Source organism: Telopea speciosissima, chromosome 10 (genome assembly GCF_018873765.1).
Source record: "Telopea speciosissima isolate NSW1024214 ecotype Mountain lineage chromosome 10, Tspe_v1, whole genome shotgun sequence".
Classification (NCBI taxonomy): Eukaryota; Viridiplantae; Streptophyta; class Magnoliopsida; order Proteales; family Proteaceae; genus Telopea; species Telopea speciosissima.
Window position 1 is genome coordinate 14,705,138 of NC_057925.1, and position 22,031 is coordinate 14,727,168.

The window sequence follows — 22,031 nt, forward strand, 5'->3', positions numbered from 1 at the left end:
AAACTTATCAATAGGATAGGCAACTAAAAACTTTTGAGTGCATAAACGCTTACCTTTCCGAGTGGCAATAGGTAAGTCATCAGGATCCGGATCAGCTGGTCAGGGAGAGCAGGTAAGCTAGAATCTCCACCATAGGTTGATGGCAATACAGGAAGCAATGTAGATGGATCAGTATTATCTGTGTTGAACTGTTTACCACACCTCTTGCGCAGATACACCTTTAGTAGAGAGGTAGATAGAGGGACAACAGCCGGAATAGGAGGAGGATCAGACACAATTAACGGATCACCTGACAAGTCGGGCTGACCAGAAAAATAGGATGTGCCTTCAAAGAAGATGACATCCGCACTAACAAATTGCCGCCAGGTCAAAGAGTTATAACACTTATTTCCTTTCTGGGTCTGAGAGTAACCCAGGAAGATACATTTGGTTGATCTAGGGTCTAACTTATCACCAGGGAGATGAAGATTATGAACAAAGCAAACACATCTAAAAACCCGAGGAGGCAAGCTGAAAATTGGTAAGTCAGGAAATAAAATAGAAAAAGGGGATTTATTTGCAAGTATAGAGGAAGGCATTCGGTTAATCAAAAAACAAGCAGTGAGGACTGCATCAAACCAAAAATGTTTGGGCACCTGCATATGCAACATGAGAGCCCGGGCTACCTCAAGTAAATGCCTATTCTTTCATTCCGCTACCCCCTTTTGTTGAGGGGTATAGGAACCACTAGTTTAGTGAACCACCCCGTTAGCATCACAAAAAGAAGAAATCTCATTTTGAACAAATTCCAAAGCATTATCAGACCTAAAAAATTTTAACTGAGTCTTTATTTCATTGCAAAAGCTTTGGAAAACATGTAAAAATTCAGACCGATCCTTTAAGAGATACAACCATGTAGTTCTGGAGTGGTCATCCATAAAAGTGACAAAGTATCGAAAATCGTGTCTATTACTTGCACGACAAGGACCCCACACATCTGAATGTACTAAAGAAAACAAAGATGTACTACGGGGCATAGTGCGAAATGGATAAGTAGCACGATGATGCTTACCCAACTCGCAGCCCTCACACTCTAGCCTATCTAAAGATTTAAATTGCGGAAATAAAATTTTTAATCTAGACAAAGATAAATGTCCTAGCCGACAATGCCATTGAAAGGAGACTCTCCACCAACAGTAATAGCTACAGCCGAAGCAAACGGAGCAGTGCCAGATAAATAATACAGCCCATCTTTCTCACACCCTCCACCAATCGTCTTTCTCGTGTGAAAATCTTGAAAAATACAATGAGAAGGGAAGAATGTTACGGAATAGTTTAAATTTTTGGTAAGTTGACTAACTGAAAGTAGACTTAAGGGAAATTGAGGAACATGTAATACGTATGAAAGAGAAAGGTTAGAATTAAGACAAACAGTGACATGCCCAGTAACAGGTGTGGAGGAACCATTGGTCAGAATAACAGGAGGAGTGTTAGACTCAGATGAAATAGAAATAAACATAGATGACTTACCAATCATGTGGGCGGAAGCCCCAGAATCAATGATTCAGGGTGTGAAGGTGGAGGAAAAGAAAGCAGGTGTACCTGCATGAGCCAATGTGGCAGCGGAAGTAGATGCCCCAGTAGTGGAAGTGGATGACTCTAGACTCTTTATACGGCACATCAGTTGATGAACCTCATCACGAAGGTTGGAAGATGAATCTCCCATGGCTAGACCAGGTTTGGTATCATTAGATGCAACTAAGGTAGAACCATCTTCAGGAGCTGCATGATTGGCCAAGCTTTGAGCCCATTCTGGTTTCCCATGCTTGGACCAGCATGTCTCCATAGTATGATTTGTCTTCCCATAATAAGAACACAACCGGGCAACTTTATCAATATGCTGTCTACCTGAACCACGGCCACCAAATCCACGTCCTCCCCCTAAACTACGGCCTCTAGTAGTAGTAAAATCAGAATTTATCTTAGAGTTGGTTTCAGGCTTGGAACCAAGAGAAACAATCTACAACAGCCTAGAATAGGTTTCATTCAAAGTAGGAACTGATTCACCTGCAAGTAGATGTCCTTTCACAATCGTCAGACTAGGATTCAAACTAGACAAGGATTTGAAGACAAAAAATTCATTTTTTTGGGCCTTCAACTTCTCAATATCAGTAGTAAGGGGTTGGAACACATTTAATTCTTCAACCATGCCCTTGCACTATAATACTCTTGGAGAGACTTGTCGGATTGTTGGAATTGGAACAACTGCTCATAGAGGTCATAAATACGTGTCATACTCTTCTCCTAAGAGTATGTCTCTTTTAAGTCATCCCACACTCCCCTTGCAGTGGTGTGGAACCTGACATTGGCAGGAATATCCGGTTCCATAACCAAATTAAGATAATGGTATTCTCCTTCACCCAAGTACTGTAATCCTTAGAATCGGATGGTGGCGGGGCAGAGGTTATGAAGCTAAGTTTATCCTTAGCCATAATGTAAACAGGGACAATTTGGGCCCATAGTAGATAATTAGAACTCCCCTTGAGCTTTATAGAAGTAATTTGAACATTGACATTGTCGGTGGAAGTCTTTGTACCAGCCATAATGAGTGAAGGAGATTAAAAAAAAAATAAGGGCAGCAGCAGCTAGTTCAGGCAATTCTTCAAACACTTGTGAGGCAGCAGAAATCAACTCAACCCAAGAAGCAGGTAACAACCAAACGGTAGAAGTAGAGATAAAAAGGGAGCAGCAACCGAAACTGACTCTGCAAATCCACAACCAGCAGCAGAAAAAATAAGAGGAACTAACCAGTAGTAAATCCACAGTTGAAGGACTCAGCCAGAAACTAAATCGAGATCAGAATTTCAGAGAAGAACTTCAAGAGCTTCAAAACTGCAACATAACTAGCAAACTGCTGTTGCAATCGATCACCAGAAGCAATAAGAAGGCCATAAAATCGCAGCCATAACCATAGAACTCCAAAGACACACTTCTCAAAGGAGATTGATAGTTGTCAAGATGTTCTCCTGAGATCGATACTTGCAGCCTTGATGGTGGTTGATGTAGACATCCAATCAGTAATCAGCAGTAGGTACATAGGAATAAAAACACTCCATTAATTGTAGATAGAAGTGGATTTAACACATAGTAAGGGCAGCTTTGGGTGGCTGCACACCACAGGCAGAAAAACAAAAAAAGGAGATCAGAAGAGGATCGTGGGAACACTCCAATCTGATTAAAAAAAGCTCTGATACCAAGTTATAATATCAAAAACTCCTAACCAGATTAGAGGGAAAAGAAGAAGAAGAAAGAGAGCATGCAACTCCAAGAAGAGAAGAGGACCTGCGGTAGAACTTAATTAGTTCTCACGCAGGTCAGAAGCCTTTATATTAACAACAAAATAATAACAGCAAAAGGACAGTAATGCCCCTACACTAAACAGAAATAATAAAAGACTGAAATAGCTACAGAAAAAGACCTATTTGCCCCTAGACACAAACTTCAACAGATCCGATAGAGACTATGATGGTAATACAAATAAGAGAATTAAAGAGACGTAAAAGGGGGTAAACGGAAGTAAAAAAAAAAAGGAAGAAGTCAAAGCAGCATCCCAAGAACATCCCCCTACAAGGGGTCGGCTACATGGGTCTTTCTCCTCCAAACAACTATATTCGCGATCATACTAGGATCGAGCCCTACCACATGCATATCCTTTCTTACCACTTCTTCAATAGTCATTTTAGGCCTACCCCTAACTCTTTTAGGTCCGTCAAACTGAATCTGGTCACTCTTCCTTACTGTGGTCCATCCATGGGTCTCCTTTGGACATGACCATACCACCTCAAGCGGCTCTCATGGAGCTTGTCCTGGATTGGTGCAACTCCCCATTTGGCTTTAACACAGTCATTCCTTACTCTATCTCTCCTGGTCTTGCCGCATAGTCTCCCCAATATCCCCATCTCCACTACACTCATCTTATCTATATTACTCTTCTTAACTGCCCAACATTCCGCCTCATATGTCATAGTTGGTCTTAATATTGTCCTGTAGAATTTCCCCTTAAGCTTAACAGGCATGTGTTTGTCACATAACACTCTGAAAGCACCTCTCCATTTCATCCACCCTACTTTAATTTTGTGGAAAATATCATCCTTTATATCACCCTCTTTGCTAATGGTTGACCCCAGGTATCTAAAAAATTCACTTTGTGGTAGCTCTCTCTCTTCATGTTTCACAACCTCATTACCTCTTCTGGTTTGATTAAAGTTACACATCATATACTCTGTCTTTGTTCTGCTTAACTTAAAACCTCTTGATTCCAAGCTTGATCTTCATAACTCTAACTTCGCATTAATCTCTTCAATTGTCTCATCTATCAAAACAATCTCTATATGATTATACGTTCAATATTACTTGCAACAAGAAGTCAAATGCTTCGGTTTACTTCGTGCGACAATTTACTATTTGATCATGAAAACAACACCCAACTTCTGTTGTTTTCAAATAAACACAAGAAGCAAATACTACAAGCAGTAATCTAGCATGAAAAGATAATAAAGAAGACATAACATCATGTGTGAATTGATAATACCAAAGCATCTAACAATCATACAAACATCTGCAATTACGTTATGTTCAATTTTCTGTACTCAAAAATGGCATCCACTATTATACAAAAAAGAACTTTCTACCTAGACAGAGCGGAGTGGTGTTATGACCCCAAATGATCAAGAAAATAGCTCCGTTCCAATTTAGCAACAAACCATCCTAATCATAAGTGCTATTTTGTTCCAAATTACTCAAATACATGCAGAACACACTGCACGTCACAATCTAATTCAGCTTAAAAATTATTTCTGAGCCATATTAGGGCTTCAGCTTCTCAAGCCCAAAATGAAACACACAATCAAGCCCGAATTAAAAATAAATATTTAATTGCAGAGCGAAAAACTAAAAACATGCTCTTGCGAACTTCGTCTTTATAGTTTTTACAAATGCTCAGAAAAATCCTGATTTCCCCAGATGGGGGGGGGGTTGTATTCAAGATTCACGAATTGTCCTCTAGCCATGGTGGTTTCTATACCATGAGACGGCTCGAAATCTGTCATATAACCAAAAAATAATCAAAACTGATGAAAGAAAACCACTCACCATGAACTCTCTAACCCGACTCTCTTCCTTTTTATCTAATTTCTGTCGATTCAATCCGTAAACGCTGAAACAAACTCGCTCTGATGTCAAGCTCTCTCTCTCCCTCTCTCTAAACAAACTGTATTCCATGCTCCGTTTCACAGTTTCACATTGTGTGTATTCTTTTATTTTCTCGTTTTTTTTTTTTTATAACAAAAAAAAAAGTTTGAATTTGAGATTATCAAACTACCCACACAATGTTAAAAAAACCAACAACAACAAAAAAAAAATACCCACCCAATCTTTCAAAGGAATGGATTTGCTGTTAGGCTGCATGGGCTTGCACTTCCCCTACACTCGTGGGGTTCAATGGAAGTAGGGATGTAAATGGATCGGATTCGGCTCGGATAGTGCCATATCCGCATCCGATTAGTTTTCGGATGGATTCGGATAGTGCTAAACGGATACAGATTGAATATTTTATCCGTTTACATGTAAATATAGCTTTTCAGATAGCAATAGCCTATCCGTATCCATATCCGTTTAGCTTTCGGACAGATTCGTATAGTGCTAAACGGATACGGACACGAATTCGGAAACGGATTTCGGCTATTCATTTACATCCCTAAATGGAAGCATATGCAAGGGCATCAAGGGGATTTTGGGGTGATCATTCCACTGCTTCATATGAGATGGCATAGGGGGTGCTGCAGGACGGATCTTTATCGCCCCCAATACTGGGGGGATCCTGTACGCATCGTGAGGCTGGGCACCACCCATGTGTGCACGATGGGGCCCACTATGCACACATGGGCGGTGCCCAACCGCACGATGCGCACAGGGTACTGGGGGCGATAATTTTCCGCTGCAAGACACTATTCCTTTTCCCTTCTTTAATTAAAGGGAGAGGATTTGCTACACGGACAGTGTGCAATTTCATGCCTTGGAAGAGAGGCATTATGGAAAAATAATGAAAATCGGGGGGCATATGAGACATTTTATAGGGGTGTGCTACAGTAATCTTAGTCTTATGAGGAGTGTTGGCATGCAATTTTGAAATTAAGTTAGTGTTGTGCAAATCTTTTACCCTTAATTAATAATACTCAAGTTTGGTTATTATAAAAGTATCCAAAACAATGTCTAGTCTCACCCATTTCCTATTCTTTTACATTTTTACCCTCTACTCTCTTCTTCCTCCCACTCCCATCACCGCCTCTAATTAATTGTAAAAAGCAAAAATATCAAATGTTTTTAATGATCCAAAAACAGATTAGTCTTTACTATTGTGCACATCATTATAAAAATTGGCAGATGAACAATCACGATTAACAAAGTTGGATATGGTTAAAGCATATGATCAACTTGAGTGGGGTCTCATTCAGGCTTTTTTTGAGTTTTTTGGATTTTGGGGACCCTTGGTGTGATTTTACCCACAAAAAAAAACAAAAAGCAACTCTTTGGTATGATCTTGTTAACAACATTTTATCTTCTATATTTCTTACTCAATCAAGATTGCCTTTTAGAGGTATAAGACCTCTAAGTCCTTATCTTTTCATTATTGCTGTGGAAGTACTTTCTTCACTTTTATTTTTCTATTGGAATTTTGGCATGTTTAGGGGGTATTAAGATTGCTTGGAACGCTCTTAAGGTGTCTCATTTCTTGTTTGCAGATGATACTTTTTTTTTTTGTACGACAGCTACTAAAGATGTATTGACTATTAAATTTGTATCAGATCTTTTGTTCAGGTTTGTCTAATCAATACATTAATCTCGATAAGAGTAGTTTATTCTTTAGTTGTAATGTTTATTTGTATGATAAGCATCATCTTGGCTCGATTATTAGGATTAAGGAGATGTCTAAGGATGCTATTTATTTTGGTACTAACATTTTTCATCATAGATCTAAGCTCTCTAGTTCAAAACACATTGTAAAAAGAGTGGAGAACCGTTTTTCAATTTGGAAGGCATATTTTCTTTCTTATGCTGGTCAAATTATTTTGACTCAATCTATTTTAGCTACCATTCCTACTTATTTAATGCCTTGTTTTGCTTTTCCCATTAAAGTTTGTCGTAGTCTGGACTCTATAAGATTGAGATTTTGGAATGGGGGAATAAAGGGGCTTCAAAGAAACTCCATTTAATTGTTTGGAGCACGGTTTGTTCCCCTAACTGTTTTGGAGGTTTGGGGTTGAGGGATTCAACAATCCAAAATAAAGCTCTCTTAAATAAGTTGGATTGGCGGTTGATTAATGAATAGGGCTCTCTATGGGCCAAAATTTTGCAAGTTAAATATGTATATAACAAATCTGTCTTTTACGAAAAAACTGTTGCAAAGAGGGGTTCTTGGACTTGGAACAGTGTTGTTGGTATCCTTCTTACTCCTCAACTTATGGTGTGTTAGAAAACATGAAATGGACAAGATACTTTCTTTTGGTTTGACCCTTCGGTGCCTTCTTTACCTATGTGTAGCATCCCCTCGGTTTGGGCAAGACATGATAATTCGGCCAAGGTATGTGATTTTGTGTCTATGAAAACACATGGAATTTAAACTTGTTCTCTTTGTACTTACCTATCTCTTTGGTTGTGAGATTATTATGGTTCCTTTATCCTTTTCGGTGGACCGGTGGTGGTGTGATTTATCTAAGAATGGCTCATTATCTACCAAATTAGTTGCTAAATTCCTATGTAAAGATAAATTTCTATCTTTTACATCTCACTCTAGGAGGGTGGCAAGCCGAATAATTATCACCTCCAATTTGCGGGCACCTCCAATTCCTCTAATAGGGGGAGTAGACCCCACCTTGGGCAGTGTTTTCTGGCAGGGGTAGGGTGGTCATTTCCACCCCCATGTAAGGAATTGGAGGAGTTGGAGGGGGCAGCAAATTGGAGGGGATAACGATTTGTGGCAAGCCCTTCTTCTCTTACTAAGTGGTGGTTGTTCTTTGGGAAACTTTAATGTTCATCCCAAATTTAAAATTCACCTTTGAAGGGTTCTCCATGAGGGCATTCTTATTAGGGATACTTTGGGAAAATGGTTATCCTTGAATGTGAGTTGTTTGTTTTGTAATTCTCATCGGGAATTGACATAGCATATTTATAATCTTGTGATTTTTCCTAAAGGATATAGGCTACAAGACCGTTGGGATTACATACTGAGGTTTTTTTTAGTCCTTCAGTTCTAATCCTTTCTATATCCCTCTTTAATTCTTTTTTTTTTTTTGTTGTCGATAAAAGAGTAATTGGATTTTTAGTGTGGTGACTATTACATTTTATTTCTTTCATATCTACTTCATGTGGTGTTACTAATGCACTGTCTGATAACCCTTTCTCTGTCCACTGAGTTATCCTATTTTGATATGCGTAGGAGCTTCTAACATCATCTTGAACGATTCATGGTGAGTCTATGGTCTAGTGTACCAAAGCCATTTTTTTTTTATGAAAAAATGTCACATATATATAATTAGGTAGAAACAGAAAGAATGTACAGTATAGTGTTTGTAGTATCAATCCATCCAAAAGATATGTTAGCAAAGTTATGCGTTAATTTTACAAATTCAGAAAAATACGGTAAGCAGCATCAAGGTATAGAAGAGAAGGTCTGTCTAGACCTTAGTTAGTAAATATGTGCATTATATGCATATTATATGCGTATCCAAACATTTAATTCAAAAAAACATATTATGCCATATATATCCGTATATTTGCTAAAAAACGCATTTTTTTGAGTATTGCCGTTTTATACCCATATAAATACGTATTAATCGCGTATAATATAATATATGTTAAAAAAATACAACAACTAAAGGTCAAATGAGAAAACACGCAGAACCCCTTCAGTTCGCAAAAAGGGTAAAAAGCCCTGGTCTTCTCTTCAGTCTTGGAACCCTAGCCGTCTGCTGCGGTGCTGCTCGATCACCTGCTTCGTCTCCGTCTCCGTCTCCGTCTCCGTTCGACGGCGGCCGACGAGACTTCATATAAGGTTCAATACCCCCTAGCCCCTGCCCCCTTCCTATTCTCCGTCTTCGTTCAAGGTTAATTGCAGCGGTGGAGTGGCGGACAAGCTCTGTTCCTCTTCCATTCTTTGCCCCTTTCTCCTCCTCTCGCTCCTGTAAGTTATACTATCTGCTGTGAATGTAAATAGCATTATTGAATGTTAAGCCCTTTGTGATTTTTTTTTTGTCTCATGTGACGATGTCTTTCTGCCGCTTCTTATTTCTTTACTCCTCAACCCCCTCTTTTTTCTCTTGGTTCCATTGTTGTGTTAGTCAATATAACATCTTTTGTATTCTTCAATTCGAAACCCAGATGTGAATTAATGAAAGAACCCAAGTTCTGATCATCATTTCAAACCCAATAAGTTCTTCAATCTTAAAATAGCTTTCCGTTTTGGAAGTATTTGAAGCTTAAGTAATGGGAATAGGTGGTGGTGGCTTGAGTGGCTTGACTAATTTTTAACCAATTATACTCAAATCAAGCACCATTGCTTTAGAGATTTGGAAATGGCAATTGCAGATTTGAAGATTTTTATAGAACAAACAACCCTGCTAAGCTATGCTACCAGACAAAGATTCTAAAAGAGCCACCCACTTTAACCCAGAATAAAGGTGTACTTGCATTGGTTCGATTTGCTTTTTTTTGTTTTTTAAATACATTGAATGTTAATCTGAAAATTTAAGCTTAGCTCTCTGATTAAGGCTGTAATTAGTGGAAGTAACACAAGTTGAGAACAGAGAATGATAGAAAATTCTGGTTCCCCAATGCTTCAATTATCTTGGAGATACGACGATCGTTTCTGATTTTGGTTAAAGATTTTAAAACCACACACTAAAATCATTGTGTATATGCTATTATTTTGTTTATTAGGTGGTGAATGTCTGTTACATAGTGAATATATGCCCGTATTTTTGCTTATAGAGTGGCCATATTAAACACGTATTAAATGCGTATCGTATTATTGCCGTATGCGTTTTATTACGCCAGATTTTTTAAAAGTATTATTGCCGTCTAGTCCGTTTAATTGCCGTACGTATCCGTTCCTGTTCAATCGCCGTTTCCGAACTTACTAACTAAGGTCTAGACAAAAGGTAAAAAAGAGTCCTGTTGCAGCACCATATCTCCCTTAGAATGATATGATCTGCAACCACTGTCCTCCATCCATATACCACAAAGCTCTGCTACCAGTTCATCTTTAGAAGTTGTTCGACCGGAACTGGTTTTAAATCTTTTCCCTTTGTAGAACATCGAAGATGTCCACTTGGCTATTCCAAGTTCGGGATCAAAAACTCCTACGACCAGCAAACTAGGCAAGCCCATTGTAAGGTCAATGACAGAATTAGCAGTAAGTTGTGGGAAAGGTGTGTGGGGAAGTGTATGTTGTGCATGACTAAGTAAAGTATGCGTTGGGGGGGTTAAATGCAAATCAGAGATCCATCGATTAACAAGATGGATGACCTGTATAGGGTCAGCCTTTAGCCCATCATATAAAACCTTGTTTCGTATAGACTAGACAGAATGAAAGGTAATTATAAAAATAGGAAAAAACCAACAGAAAGATTGTTTTTGCATGGCCCTGGAGCCAAGAAGGGAAGCACACAGATATATGAGCGAGGGAGCAGATAAATGCTCGGTTTTCAATCCAAGTAGGCCAGAAGCCCAGATTCGCTTAGTCCAATCACAAGATAGAAAAAGATGCCTAAGTGATTCCTTGTGAAAACCACAGAATACACATGAAGGCTTGACATGTATCCATTTCGAAAGCGAATCTCTGACAGGAATCCCTGCATTTAAGACACGCCAAAAGAAGCTTTTAAGTCGCGGATGTAAATTCAGTTTCCAAAAAAATTTTCACCATTGGCTAATCAGAGGATTCGACAAAATAGAAGTTGTAAGTTGTTTAGCAGCTATTCTAGTGGAGAATCTGCCATTGTTAGATAAAATGCAAGTCCAAACATCAGTACAATGGGAGATGTTGATTCGAAGTATATTATTGACAGAATGAGCATCAAAGTAAGAGCTTAATAAGTGCCTATTCCAAGTATTGTTAACCATGAAGTCATTAACCAGAGATAAGTGTGATTGCCTAGGAGGGTGAAAGGTTGGAGGATTACCTGATGCCCCTGGTATCCATGGGTCATACCAACAAGATGTTGACTTACCATCACCGAGTGTTCTGGAAACCATGGTCTTAAGCCAAGGGAGCAAATAGGCAATGCTGTTCCAAGTCCATGAACCCCTCTTAGCAATGGTTGTGGGATGGAAAACAGACCGATTAGGGAAATATTTGGCCTTAATGACCCGTGCCCATAAAGCAAAAGGTTCAGAGATGAGACGCCACCCCAACTTTAGGATTAAAGCCTCATTATGGGTTTCTGATTTTCTGAGTCCTAAACCGCCAAAGCCATTTTGTTTTGATATTATTGAGTTATTTGCTGACAGGACAACAACTTGAGGCTAAAACCATGGGTCTCCTTCAGGGCCTCTTAGCAATAAATGGGCTAAGATGGACTGGTGCTGAAATTAGGACAACTTCTTAGGATTCAAAGAATCTGGCAATGGAGCCTAACAAGATTTTGTGACCATGACACTCTCTTTGCATTTTTTTGGAATCTTTTATGTATCATTCATGGTTTTGTTTTTTGTCTTTAGCTTAATAATAATATAATGAATCTATTCAAAATACTGCTATAAAGGTGTTGAAAGAGAAGTCGAGTTGTTTGGTTTCTAGATCCTATGACAATGAAATTTCTTCTTTGTTTTGGTGGTCGTTTTGTTTTTATCATAAAAAAAGATTCAACTGTCTAAAAATGCTAAAATATTATGGTTCAATATATCATTCCAATTAAAATCTTTTAGAATTTTATAATAGGTTGATTTTGTATCAAGTTATAATATTGTGTTTGTCATAATTCAAAATTTTAGTTGCAGATTCGATCTAAATCAAATATTTAAAAATGTTAAAACATTATGGTTGAATCATATCCTTCCTATTATAATGCTATATGATTGGTCATGGTCCAAATCAAAAGTTTAAAAAAATATATATATAAAATATAATGTTGAATCATATTTTCTAATTGAATTTCTTTTTATATAGATAGGAACATAGGACATTGTGATCACTTTATCATCGTATGTTAATACCTCCTTAATGCATTTATGTGTAGGTACCTCAAGCATATTTTTTTAAAGTGTGAGATACCTTAATTATAGTTTCTTTAAATGTTGGTAGCTCATGTTTAATTTATCTTTTAAAATTAACCCAAATATAGTGTACTACTATTATATATAAATCCTCTGTGCTGCTTGGGACTTTTCTTTGTAAACCTAAGCTTAATGTAGGCCTTGGGCTTAAAGATCTCACTATTCAAAATTTGGCAATGCTTGCCAAACTAGGGTGGCAATTGATCTCATACCCTAATTCCTTATGGGCTCACCTATTTCGTATTATCTATTATTCCTATATGTTTTTCACTCAAACTCAGCCAAGGGTTGATCCCTCATGGGCTTGGAGAAGTATAAAATTCTTCTTCTGCAGGAGCTATTATGACTTGTTGAAAGTAGAAGATCTATTAATTAACATTTGGGAGGACCCTTGGAGTCCTCTTCTTGAGCAAGGTACTAAAACTCGGGTCTCGGTACCAACTCGACTCTTGGAAAAACCGAGACGAGTCGAGATCTCGCCGAGTTGGTGCATTTTTTTTTTTTCAACTCGAAACCTCAACTTTTGGTCAACCCGAGATCTCGCCGAGATATGTCGAGTTTTGTCCAATTAGGTAAGGTATTTAAGTGGTAGGTGGGTTAAAATAATGGGTCGAAACCGAGATCCAACCGAGATCCGAGATCTCGCCGAGATATTGCACTTTTGAGACTCGTAGGCAGTCTCGTCTCGGCTTTTCCAAAAACCGAGAAACTCGGCGAGATCTCGCCCTCGCCGAGATCTCGCGAGTTCTCGAACTATGTTCTTGAGCACTACAGAGTCAGTCCTCCTAGACCGTTGATTGTTAACCGATAAGTTGGGGTCCACATCCGAAGGGAATTTTCTTAGTGAAGTCTACTTGTAGGTTATAAGTGCCTCCCTTAGGGGTGTCAATTAGTTCGGTTCTGGGGTATCGGTCCGGTTGCTTAACGGTTCCAACCTTAAGGGGTTAGGATCAGAACTAGACCAATAAGCTAATCGGTTCCAAACTTGAGATCCAGAACCATTAACTAATGGGTGGGCCGGTTCCGGTTCATAAACGGTTCCAAGTAGTCCAAAAAAAAAAAAAAAACCCTAACACATGCTACATATATTTAATAATATTATAATAAGACACTAATTTCAATCACATGAGATATGTTTCATTGTTTTTTCTCAAATCACAGAACTAGTCTATACTACCCCTTGTTTTGTATTAATTAATAAGTAGGAATGCCACCACCCTCGTAAGTTAAGATTATTTTAAGGTATGTTCTTAAGTTAGCTTTCCCAAAATGGACCTTTAGTACGTGAGAGAAGTGGTACAACCAAATTTGGAAGACTAAAAAATTAAGGGGTTTGACCTTAGTTCTCATGACTGAGTCTTAAGAATTATATAATATATAGAGTTAGGATGTGAATTTGGTAGATCTGGAACCGGACTAATAAGCTATTGGATGGGGTAGTTCCAGTTCCTAGCGGGCCGGTGCTGGCCCGGTTCCGGATTTTGGTCCAGAATTGACACCCTTACCTCCCTTGCTTCTCCACAGTGTCATTTTGCTGCCAGAAATTGCACTATCCCAAAGGTGGCTAGGAAAATCTTGTGGAACTCAAAAGTTTCTCTGAAAGTGTAGGTGGACTATGGATTACTTGTTTAAATGCTATTGGTGTAATGATTAATCTCATGTACATGCAAATTGTGTAGTCTGATGCATGATCTTGTTGTGGACTTGCCGTTGAGACAGTGGAGAATGCACTTCTGAGTGCCCTCTTGCCTAACAAACCTGGTTTGCTTCATGTGTTTCTATGAGATCCTCATACAGACCTAGCATACCGCTTTATGTTTGGATTCTAATTTTTTTTTTTTGGGGGGGGGGGGGATATCTCTAATATTAACAAAGAAAAAGCAATGGAGTAGATTCTTTGTGCATGCAACCATAGTGTCCGAGCTTTGAAAGCAACGGAATTCAAGGGTGTTTCATATATCTTTGCCACCTTTTACCTCTTGGATTTCCATAGTAATCCATTATGGTTTGTTTTTTTTTTTTTTTTTTGTTTTTGGTAAAAATAGTAAACCATTATGTGGAGGAGGCCTTGTCCTTCACTCTTGGATCTTCAGGATCTCAATTGTCTATTCACCAGTTTCACAACACCCCAATTGTTCCAGTGGAGTCCTCTCTCATTTTTTTTGATCTAGCTTTGTCGAATAGGCCAAAGGCCATGAGTATTGGTTGCTATGCTTTGAATACTTGTAGGAAACTTATTATGGTTGCCACTAACAATCCCCAGCTTTGCTTTGGTTGGTGAGGCTCTTGCTCTTAGACTTCGTCTTAAGTCAGCATGGAAAGTTGGTCTAAGTCATATTTCCCTTCATTTAGACTATCAGGTTCTAATTTGGTGTATCTCTAACGTATCTTTCTAGCCACCGTCAAAAACAGTCATTATTGTTGTGGACCATTCATCTTCTTCAGAGCTGCTTTGAGTATTGCTATTTTTTCATGCTAGTAGTTTTTAAAATGTCGTTGCCTGTGCCATTTCAAAATAGACAATTCCTACCCTCATCAATGCTTTAGAATTCCAGTTTCCCGGAGTATATTTTAAGGAGAAAGTTTTCTTTCACCACGTGGTGAAGGTTCACCACACCATCCTAAGGTTCACAAACCACAATATATTAAGTCTTAGCATGTTCTCCAAAATATCCTCTCTTGTGCATCTGAAGCCCCACGGTGAATGGATTCCCAATCACCGTGATGCATGTTTTACCTTTTAAATCTAGGACCAATAATATTTTCCCTTGTTGGGGGTATATGTAAAAAATAAATAAATAAATAAAATAAGGGAGAAAATGTTGTCTGGGCGCGAACGGTGCTGCCCCTGCTCCCAGAACAAGGGTGGGCGAAATGACCGTTGCGCCCCCATGGAAAGGCAAAATTTCCCAAGAGCGCAGCCGTCATTGTGTTTAACCCCTGTGTCGAGGCGCAGGGGCAGCTTATCGCATACACTCAAGTAGCGTTCTCTTTCCCAAAAAATAAAGGGTAAAAAATGACAATTAGGGTACCTAACGTCGAGAAATAACAACTAAGATATCTAATGTTTCACATATTATGTTTGGGATACTTAATTAGGGCTGCAACAGGGTCGGGTTGGCCCGGGCTTTTAAAAATCCCAACCCAACCCTAAGTCCCCTTAGCTAGGCCCAGGCCCAGCCCAACCTTGACTCAGGGCCAAAAAAATCCAACCCTGACCTGCCCTCAAGGTCAGGCGGGACTGACCCTGATTGTCCCTAACTATGGGGAGAGGGAAAGGAGATGTAAGGGCTGGGCCAAGCTAGGGAGAAGAAGAAGAATAAAGAGGAAGAGGAACGAATAGGAAGAAGAAGAAAAAGAACGAAGATAGAAGAGGAAGAAGAAGCAAGAAAGAAGAAGAAAGAATAGGGAGAAGGAGACAGGGTCGGGCTCAGTCCGAGGCCTCAACCCTGCCCCGGCCCAACTCGGCTCTAACTCAGAGCCATAAATTCTCAGCCCTGACCTGCCCTCAGGGCCAGGGTATCTCAGCCCAGGCCCTGTTTGGGCTCAGGGCGGGCTCGAGTTGTAAGGCCAAACTTGCAGCCTAATAACACCTGTCGACTTAATCAATTTATTTTAATTTTCAATTTTGCCCTTTTATATCTTTACCCTCATATGCAAAAAATCCCATCTAGTCTCAGCCACTTATTTTACCCACTCCAATTGGGGAGTGGCCAGACCCATGTCTTCTTCTTCTTCAGCTACGGACACCCCCTCCCTTGCCCTGCATCGCAATCCCACCCTACCCCAGCCCCGTGTTTGGATCCTCTACTGCCGAGCTGCTCTATCCTGCCGTGCTGTGCAGACATAACAAGGCATGAAATGGGGTAAGGCGGTCATTTCCCGCCTTGCAATCAAACAGGGCATCCGTACAGAAAGAGTAGTTCTTCACAGAAAGAGAGAGAGAGGCTGATGATGACAAGAGTTTCTCATATAAATCCAAACCAGAAATTATGGAATCAAGGGAAAGAGGAAGGAGAATATCAATCCTAGCCCAAGAAAGAAATTAAGACATCTCTGTCACGACTAACGATGGACCAAAAACTGAGAAGGTTCATCACTTCAAAGTCTGAACAATGACATAGTAAAGTGAGGAGACAGTAATCAAGCAATTCTCGAAGAAGAAGAAGAAGAAGATGACTTGGATCCTATTGGGCTTTTTGCGTGTGAGGGTAAGTATATAAAAGGGCAAAATTGGAAATTAAATGAAATTGATTAAGCCGGCTAGTGTTATCTTGGTTTAGGTATCCCAAAAATGATATGTCAATTTTGCAAAACGTTAGGTACGAAAAGGTTTCTTCGGTTCGTCTCGCTCTCTCTCTCTAAATTGTGACTCAGGGTTTCAAGTGCCATAGCAGACAGAGACCCCCTTCTTCGTCAGAGGTTATTCTCTCTCGCTCTCTCTCTCTCTGGTGGTTCCTCTAGATTCTCTCTGAAATCTGAATTGAGCAGAGACAGATGAAGCTTAGATTTACTTTTTCTGTTAATACTTGGGGTTTTAACAGATACCCATTTCTTTGATATCATATATCCATGATAGAAAAGCAGAGACCAGAAACCCCTTTCTTTGATATTATGATTGATTCAAAAACTGGTCATTCTTTCGAAATATGGTCGTCTGCATCTCAGGACTAGATCCCCCCCCCCTCTCTGTTATTTTTTACTGTTACTTAGGTATGGTTTCTCTGCGTTTGAGAACGGTCATCTTTTTTATTTTTTATTTTTCTGTTATTTGAATATGATTCATGATCGGTAGAAATTCAGTTATGGGTCTTCTAATTCCTTGCAGTTTTATAATTCGATATGGATATCTGCAATGTTTTATGCTATTTCATATTAGTAAATGGCTTCCTAATCTGTGAGGAAATTAGTTTTGAAAATGCATTAATTTCTTAAGATATTTCATTGTTGAAATGTATGCAGAAGTAGCTTGTTGAAATTTCATTGCTTAGTTTACTTATATATATTCTCTGTTTGATAAATTGATATTTTTTATTTTATCATTGTGGTTTTTTTTTTTAAAGTGTACTAAATCATACTTCTAACCAGTTTTCTGGAAGGGAAGTGTGTGAACTCATTAGTAACCTTCTCCCTGGATTGCAGAGTATTGCGAAATGAGGAAAGGATTGCATCCTCAACTGCAATGGATGTCATATGTAACCCAGAGTGGGAGGTTGATGCATGTCATGATGACCAGAATTCACAAAGTTGGTAAAGTCTACCATTTCAGGGCCAGGCGCCAGATGGCCCAAAGTTTAGGCCAGGTTGCTAAGTTCAATCGTCGCTACGGTCTGAAAACTGAAGAGAACGAAGCAAAATGATCTTTAAGATACAAATTTCAAAGATGAGATTGCAGATTTTTGGGTTTTAGTTATCATGTTTTTCTCTCCTCATAGTCATGGATATCTTTATTGCAATAATTTTTGAGAACTTTGTAGCAGTTCAGATATTTTAAGTTCACCAGTCTGGTGCATAACTTCAACAAGTTTTTTTTGTTCTCTGTAGTTCTTTTATTTATGTGAAGTAAATTCATGTTTCTTGTGGGTTTTATCATGCTTTTTATTATTCTATATATTTGTTTGAGGGATTTAGGGTAGGTATAAGGTCTATCATGGTTATATCTGCTGCATTCACAAGGTTGTGTGGATAAAAACTCATTTTAGGGTTCCAACCTTCTAAAATCTCACATTTTCCAGAAACTAATCCTATTGAATGATCCTGATCTTGTATCATCAAGTTTTGTGCTTGTTCTGAACAATAATTAAAGTTTTGTAGAATGAGATATTCTGCACTGGAACATAGAATGATACATCTTGATAGTAGCCTCATGGGGTCTACCTTGCTTGAAATATACTTGAGATCAATTTGGACTTTAAGTCAGCTAAGCCTAAACCCTCTTGCTTTGTGTTTGACCCTGTGCACTCTACCTTGGCTCGTATCCTCCATTAAATGGTCTACTTAAAGTCCCTTTTTATATTTTATTTTTTGCCCACACCCTAACTGCCTTTCCCATTGTCTATGTAAAACTGTGTGCTGGCACTAGATCACCTTGTGCAGTCATTGTCTTTTTTTTAACATGACTGAGGCATGGACTTCCTCTCATTTGTATCATCTAGTGGGGAATGGTAAATAGGGAACCTCAGAACCCTCAAATGATCTTAAGAAAGAGCAATGTTAATTTAAAAAACAAACTTGATTGGATATACATTTAGACCACATACTCTGGCTCCGTCTGGTTACAAGTAAAAGGAAGCGAAGGGAAGGGAAATTGGTTTTAAAAAATAAAAATAAAACTATTGTAATCATGATTGCTTAAACTACTTAAAACTCTTTCCATATTTGATAACTATATTTTTCAGATGTAATCTTTATTTTTCTTTTCAAATCCAAGGGATTTGGTTACAAAGTAAAGCATATTTTAATAATCAGAATAGGAATTTTTCAGGGTTTGTTACAGAATCATTCTTAGTACTGATCTCAAAAGTTTTTGTTTTAGCTGTGATAATATTATTTCATTTCCTTTCATTTCCCTTGCAACCAGACAACCTCTAAGAGGATGATGTTGATCAGACAAAAAGGAAATACTCAAAGAGTTTCTACGTAAGACACAAGAAACTCTGTTCTACAATGTCCAAGACATGTGTGAGCCATCTCTATATTGTGAAAGGTGCTCATCAGGTTATCAATGGAGAGAAATGTTATAGCTTGCTATTTGTTAATTTCTCTGATCCTTTTATGTATATTTTCAGTAATCAATATCAATGTACTGATCTCATTTAAGGATGTACCATGTTTTTAATGTCCTGCGAAGGACGAATTGTTTCAACTCTTAACAATCTCAAACATGTAAACCAAGAAAAAATCTCAAAAAATCCTCAGAAGCAAATAAATGAAAGCAGGGTGGTTTCCCTCATTGGATTGGTGGTGTTTGGGTATTCCAAGAGTCATATATGATTCGTTCGAAGGTTCACTGGGTGGATTTAGCACGATATTTCTCTTGTTTCAATTGACCATTGCTCAATCTGTATATGATTTTTCTCTTGTTTCAATTGACCTTTGCTCAATCTGTATCCGGTGTTTATCTTGTTTCAATGGACCTTTGCTCAATCTGTGTCCGGTGTTTATCTTGTTTCAATTGACCTTTGCTCAATCTGTGTATGATGTTTCTCTTGTTTCAATTGACCTTGTTCAATCTGTGTACTGTTCAAGTGTTAGGTACCAGTTCGTATGCTGTGAGCTTGGATGAATCATGTATTATTTATTTTTTTGATTGCCCTCAAGGGAGAGGGTAAGAAGCAAAAAATACTACAGATATGAGTGAGAATCTATTGATATAAGCCTTTGCATATCCTTTTTCTTATTCGAATTTTCTCACTGTTACAATTTCTTATCAGGTTTGGGAGTGGAATACCTAGTTTATGACTTAGTTTTAATGAAAAGTAAAGAAGTGAGCATGAAGGGCCTTCAATTCTTAAATAATTGAAAGCTCTGCAAAATTCGGTTTCCAATTAACTAAAGAAATAGGAACCCTGAGGGGGTGGGTGTTAGACAATATAGATCCCATCAAGAAAAAAGATTTTTCGCCTTAAAAACCCTTTGCCATTCTTGAGGGGCCTGAGTCTTTCCACAGGACATGAAACATGGTATTTGGAGCAAATCTATGAAGTACATTCCATCAGAGAGCCAAGAGAACTTGTCGACAAGCAAAGGTACAACCACAATATCCTATGGTAGGTTACCAACATCTCTTGCACAAACTTTGATAAATACAGGGGAAATCTATTGGGACAGAAGACCATCTGGAGCAATACCCATTTGCTTCTTCATTTCAACTGGATTAATGAAGCAAGGATCCTTTGACAGGACACCTTAAAAGCATGTCTGCATAGAGATGTTTGTATAGAGTTGTGGGTCAGCTCCTCTGTTTGGATTATGGAATGATCCTCTCTGGTAGTGGATCATTCTTATGAATTAGAAAACATGGTCAGTGGGTAAAACCCCTTGCGACAAACTAAAAGAACTTGTTTTTATTATTACTGCAGCCAACAACTGGTCTGAGGTTGTGATTTGAGGAGTTCACTCCGGTAGATGGCCTGCTAGCGTGTTTATCACTGTCTTAAACCTTCTTTCTCCCATTATTTTGTCATGGGTGGGAAGGATGGTGTCCATAATGTTGAACTTACCGTGACACTGCGAGAGGGTCGAATCAATGCCTTTGCTAGAGGATGAATCAAATGAGTTGAGCAAATTCCCAAGCACACACACAAAATAAACCACAACACAACATAACGTGGTTCACCGTGCAAAGGACTGCTTGAACTACAATTCAATTCCAGTAAAAAATGTCATACAAGTTTAGTAGTATGCACTTGGAGTTTGTAAGATTGGTTTACAAGATTATAAGCAAAATGACATGTAGATGTCGCCAATAGTAGAGCATTGATTGAGGTATTTTATCAACCAATTAACCTACAGTTACTCTGGATCAAATGAGAAATTATATCACACTTTCCCTTCACCAAATCTTCTCAATCTCTTCAGAGGAGCTGGACAACTATGTTATCTTCATCCCTTTGCTTGGCTGTTACTTATTTCGCTTTCTAAGCTTCCACCTTTCTCTTCTTTTTATCTGCAGGGCTTCTAAAATTTCAGGACTTCTTACGCTTCTATGAATTTTGAGGATTAGCTTCAAAACTAGCCATACTCCCTTTATATTGCAAAAAATACTTCAAAAAGATAGTATTCCATGGAGCCGAATGATTGGATGTGAGACCTATAGTGGGACCCACATTTAAAAGCTACAAAATGAAGATTTCATAGTGCATCCGATTGACCTAGATTGCGTTTGGTAACGTTTCTGTTCTGAGAACGCTGTTTTTTAGCAGAAATATTTTTCCTATTTCTGTGCTTAAAGATCGTGTTTTAGTCATGAATGAGAGCGTTTGGTAAACCTGTTCTAGAATTGTTTCCGAAACACAAACAGAACATGTTAACATTTAGTAAAACCTATTCAGGAACAATTTCATTATATTGTTATCAATAATTATTGAAATGCCATTGTCATCAAAATTAACCCAATTAAGACTATATAAATGCCATTTCTATCAAAATTAGTCTAACATAAAATTATAGATACGTCATTAACATTTCCACTATCTTATAATAATTGAAAAATGTCACTCACTATATAGATCAACTGGCTAATACTAAAAATTCATCCAAAGAATAAAGGGTTATTAGAGGAGGATCTTTGAAAATTTCAATAAGAGCTACAGCTAAAAGCCTTGAACTGCAACTACTAAAATCATGCATGATTTTTTGGATATCAAAACAAATAAATATTTTATTACACTTTTGGTTTTTAACAATGTTTTACCATATTAATATGGAATTTTTAGATTTGAGAAAAACCCCAGCATTATAAAGTTCAAAATTTCACCTATCATCGAAAATCTAGTTCACCTACCGTCGAAAATCCAGTTGTTGTTCTTGAATTGGGAGGTTGACTTCTTATCCTTTTAAAATTTGATTATTTAACTATTTATATTGGATTCAAATAGGGGATATTTGCTTATTTATGAATAATATCTTAAGTAAATGAAATCATTTACTTAAATGATATTTGACATAAATAAGTGACCGACTTGGTTTCTGACATAAATAAGTGCATGTCCAGGTTTCCT

The 22,031-nt window shown here is 38.2% G+C and overlaps 2 protein-coding genes across 3 annotated transcripts in view; one reads left to right on the top strand and one right to left on the bottom strand.

The window, feature by feature from the left end:
• Window positions 1-16,753, bottom strand: part of LOC122642116 (enhancer of rudimentary homolog) — a 32,477-nt gene extending 15,724 nt beyond the window's left edge. The window contains exons 1-2 of one of the 2 annotated variants that reach the window (XM_043835533.1): window positions 16,737-16,753; window positions 5,131-5,232 (exon numbers count right to left, since the gene is read on the bottom strand). In XM_043835533.1, coding sequence (XP_043691468.1) covers window positions 5,131-5,133 — 3 coding nt within the window. In that variant the 5' untranslated portion in view covers window positions 5,134-5,232; window positions 16,737-16,753. Of the gene's footprint in view, window positions 1-5,130; window positions 5,240-16,736 lie in introns of those variants that run through there. The other variant, XM_043835534.1, reaches the window with a different exon arrangement.
• Window positions 7,327-17,850, top strand: LOC122642117. Its single transcript, XM_043835535.1, has 2 exons — window positions 7,327-7,342; window positions 17,440-17,850. Exon 2 carries the CDS (start codon window positions 17,463-17,465, stop codon window positions 17,667-17,669), a length of 207 nt encoding a protein of 68 aa, XP_043691470.1. The 5' UTR covers window positions 7,327-7,342; window positions 17,440-17,462; the 3' UTR covers window positions 17,670-17,850.
• The last annotated feature ends 4,181 nt before the right edge of the window (window positions 17,851-22,031 follow it).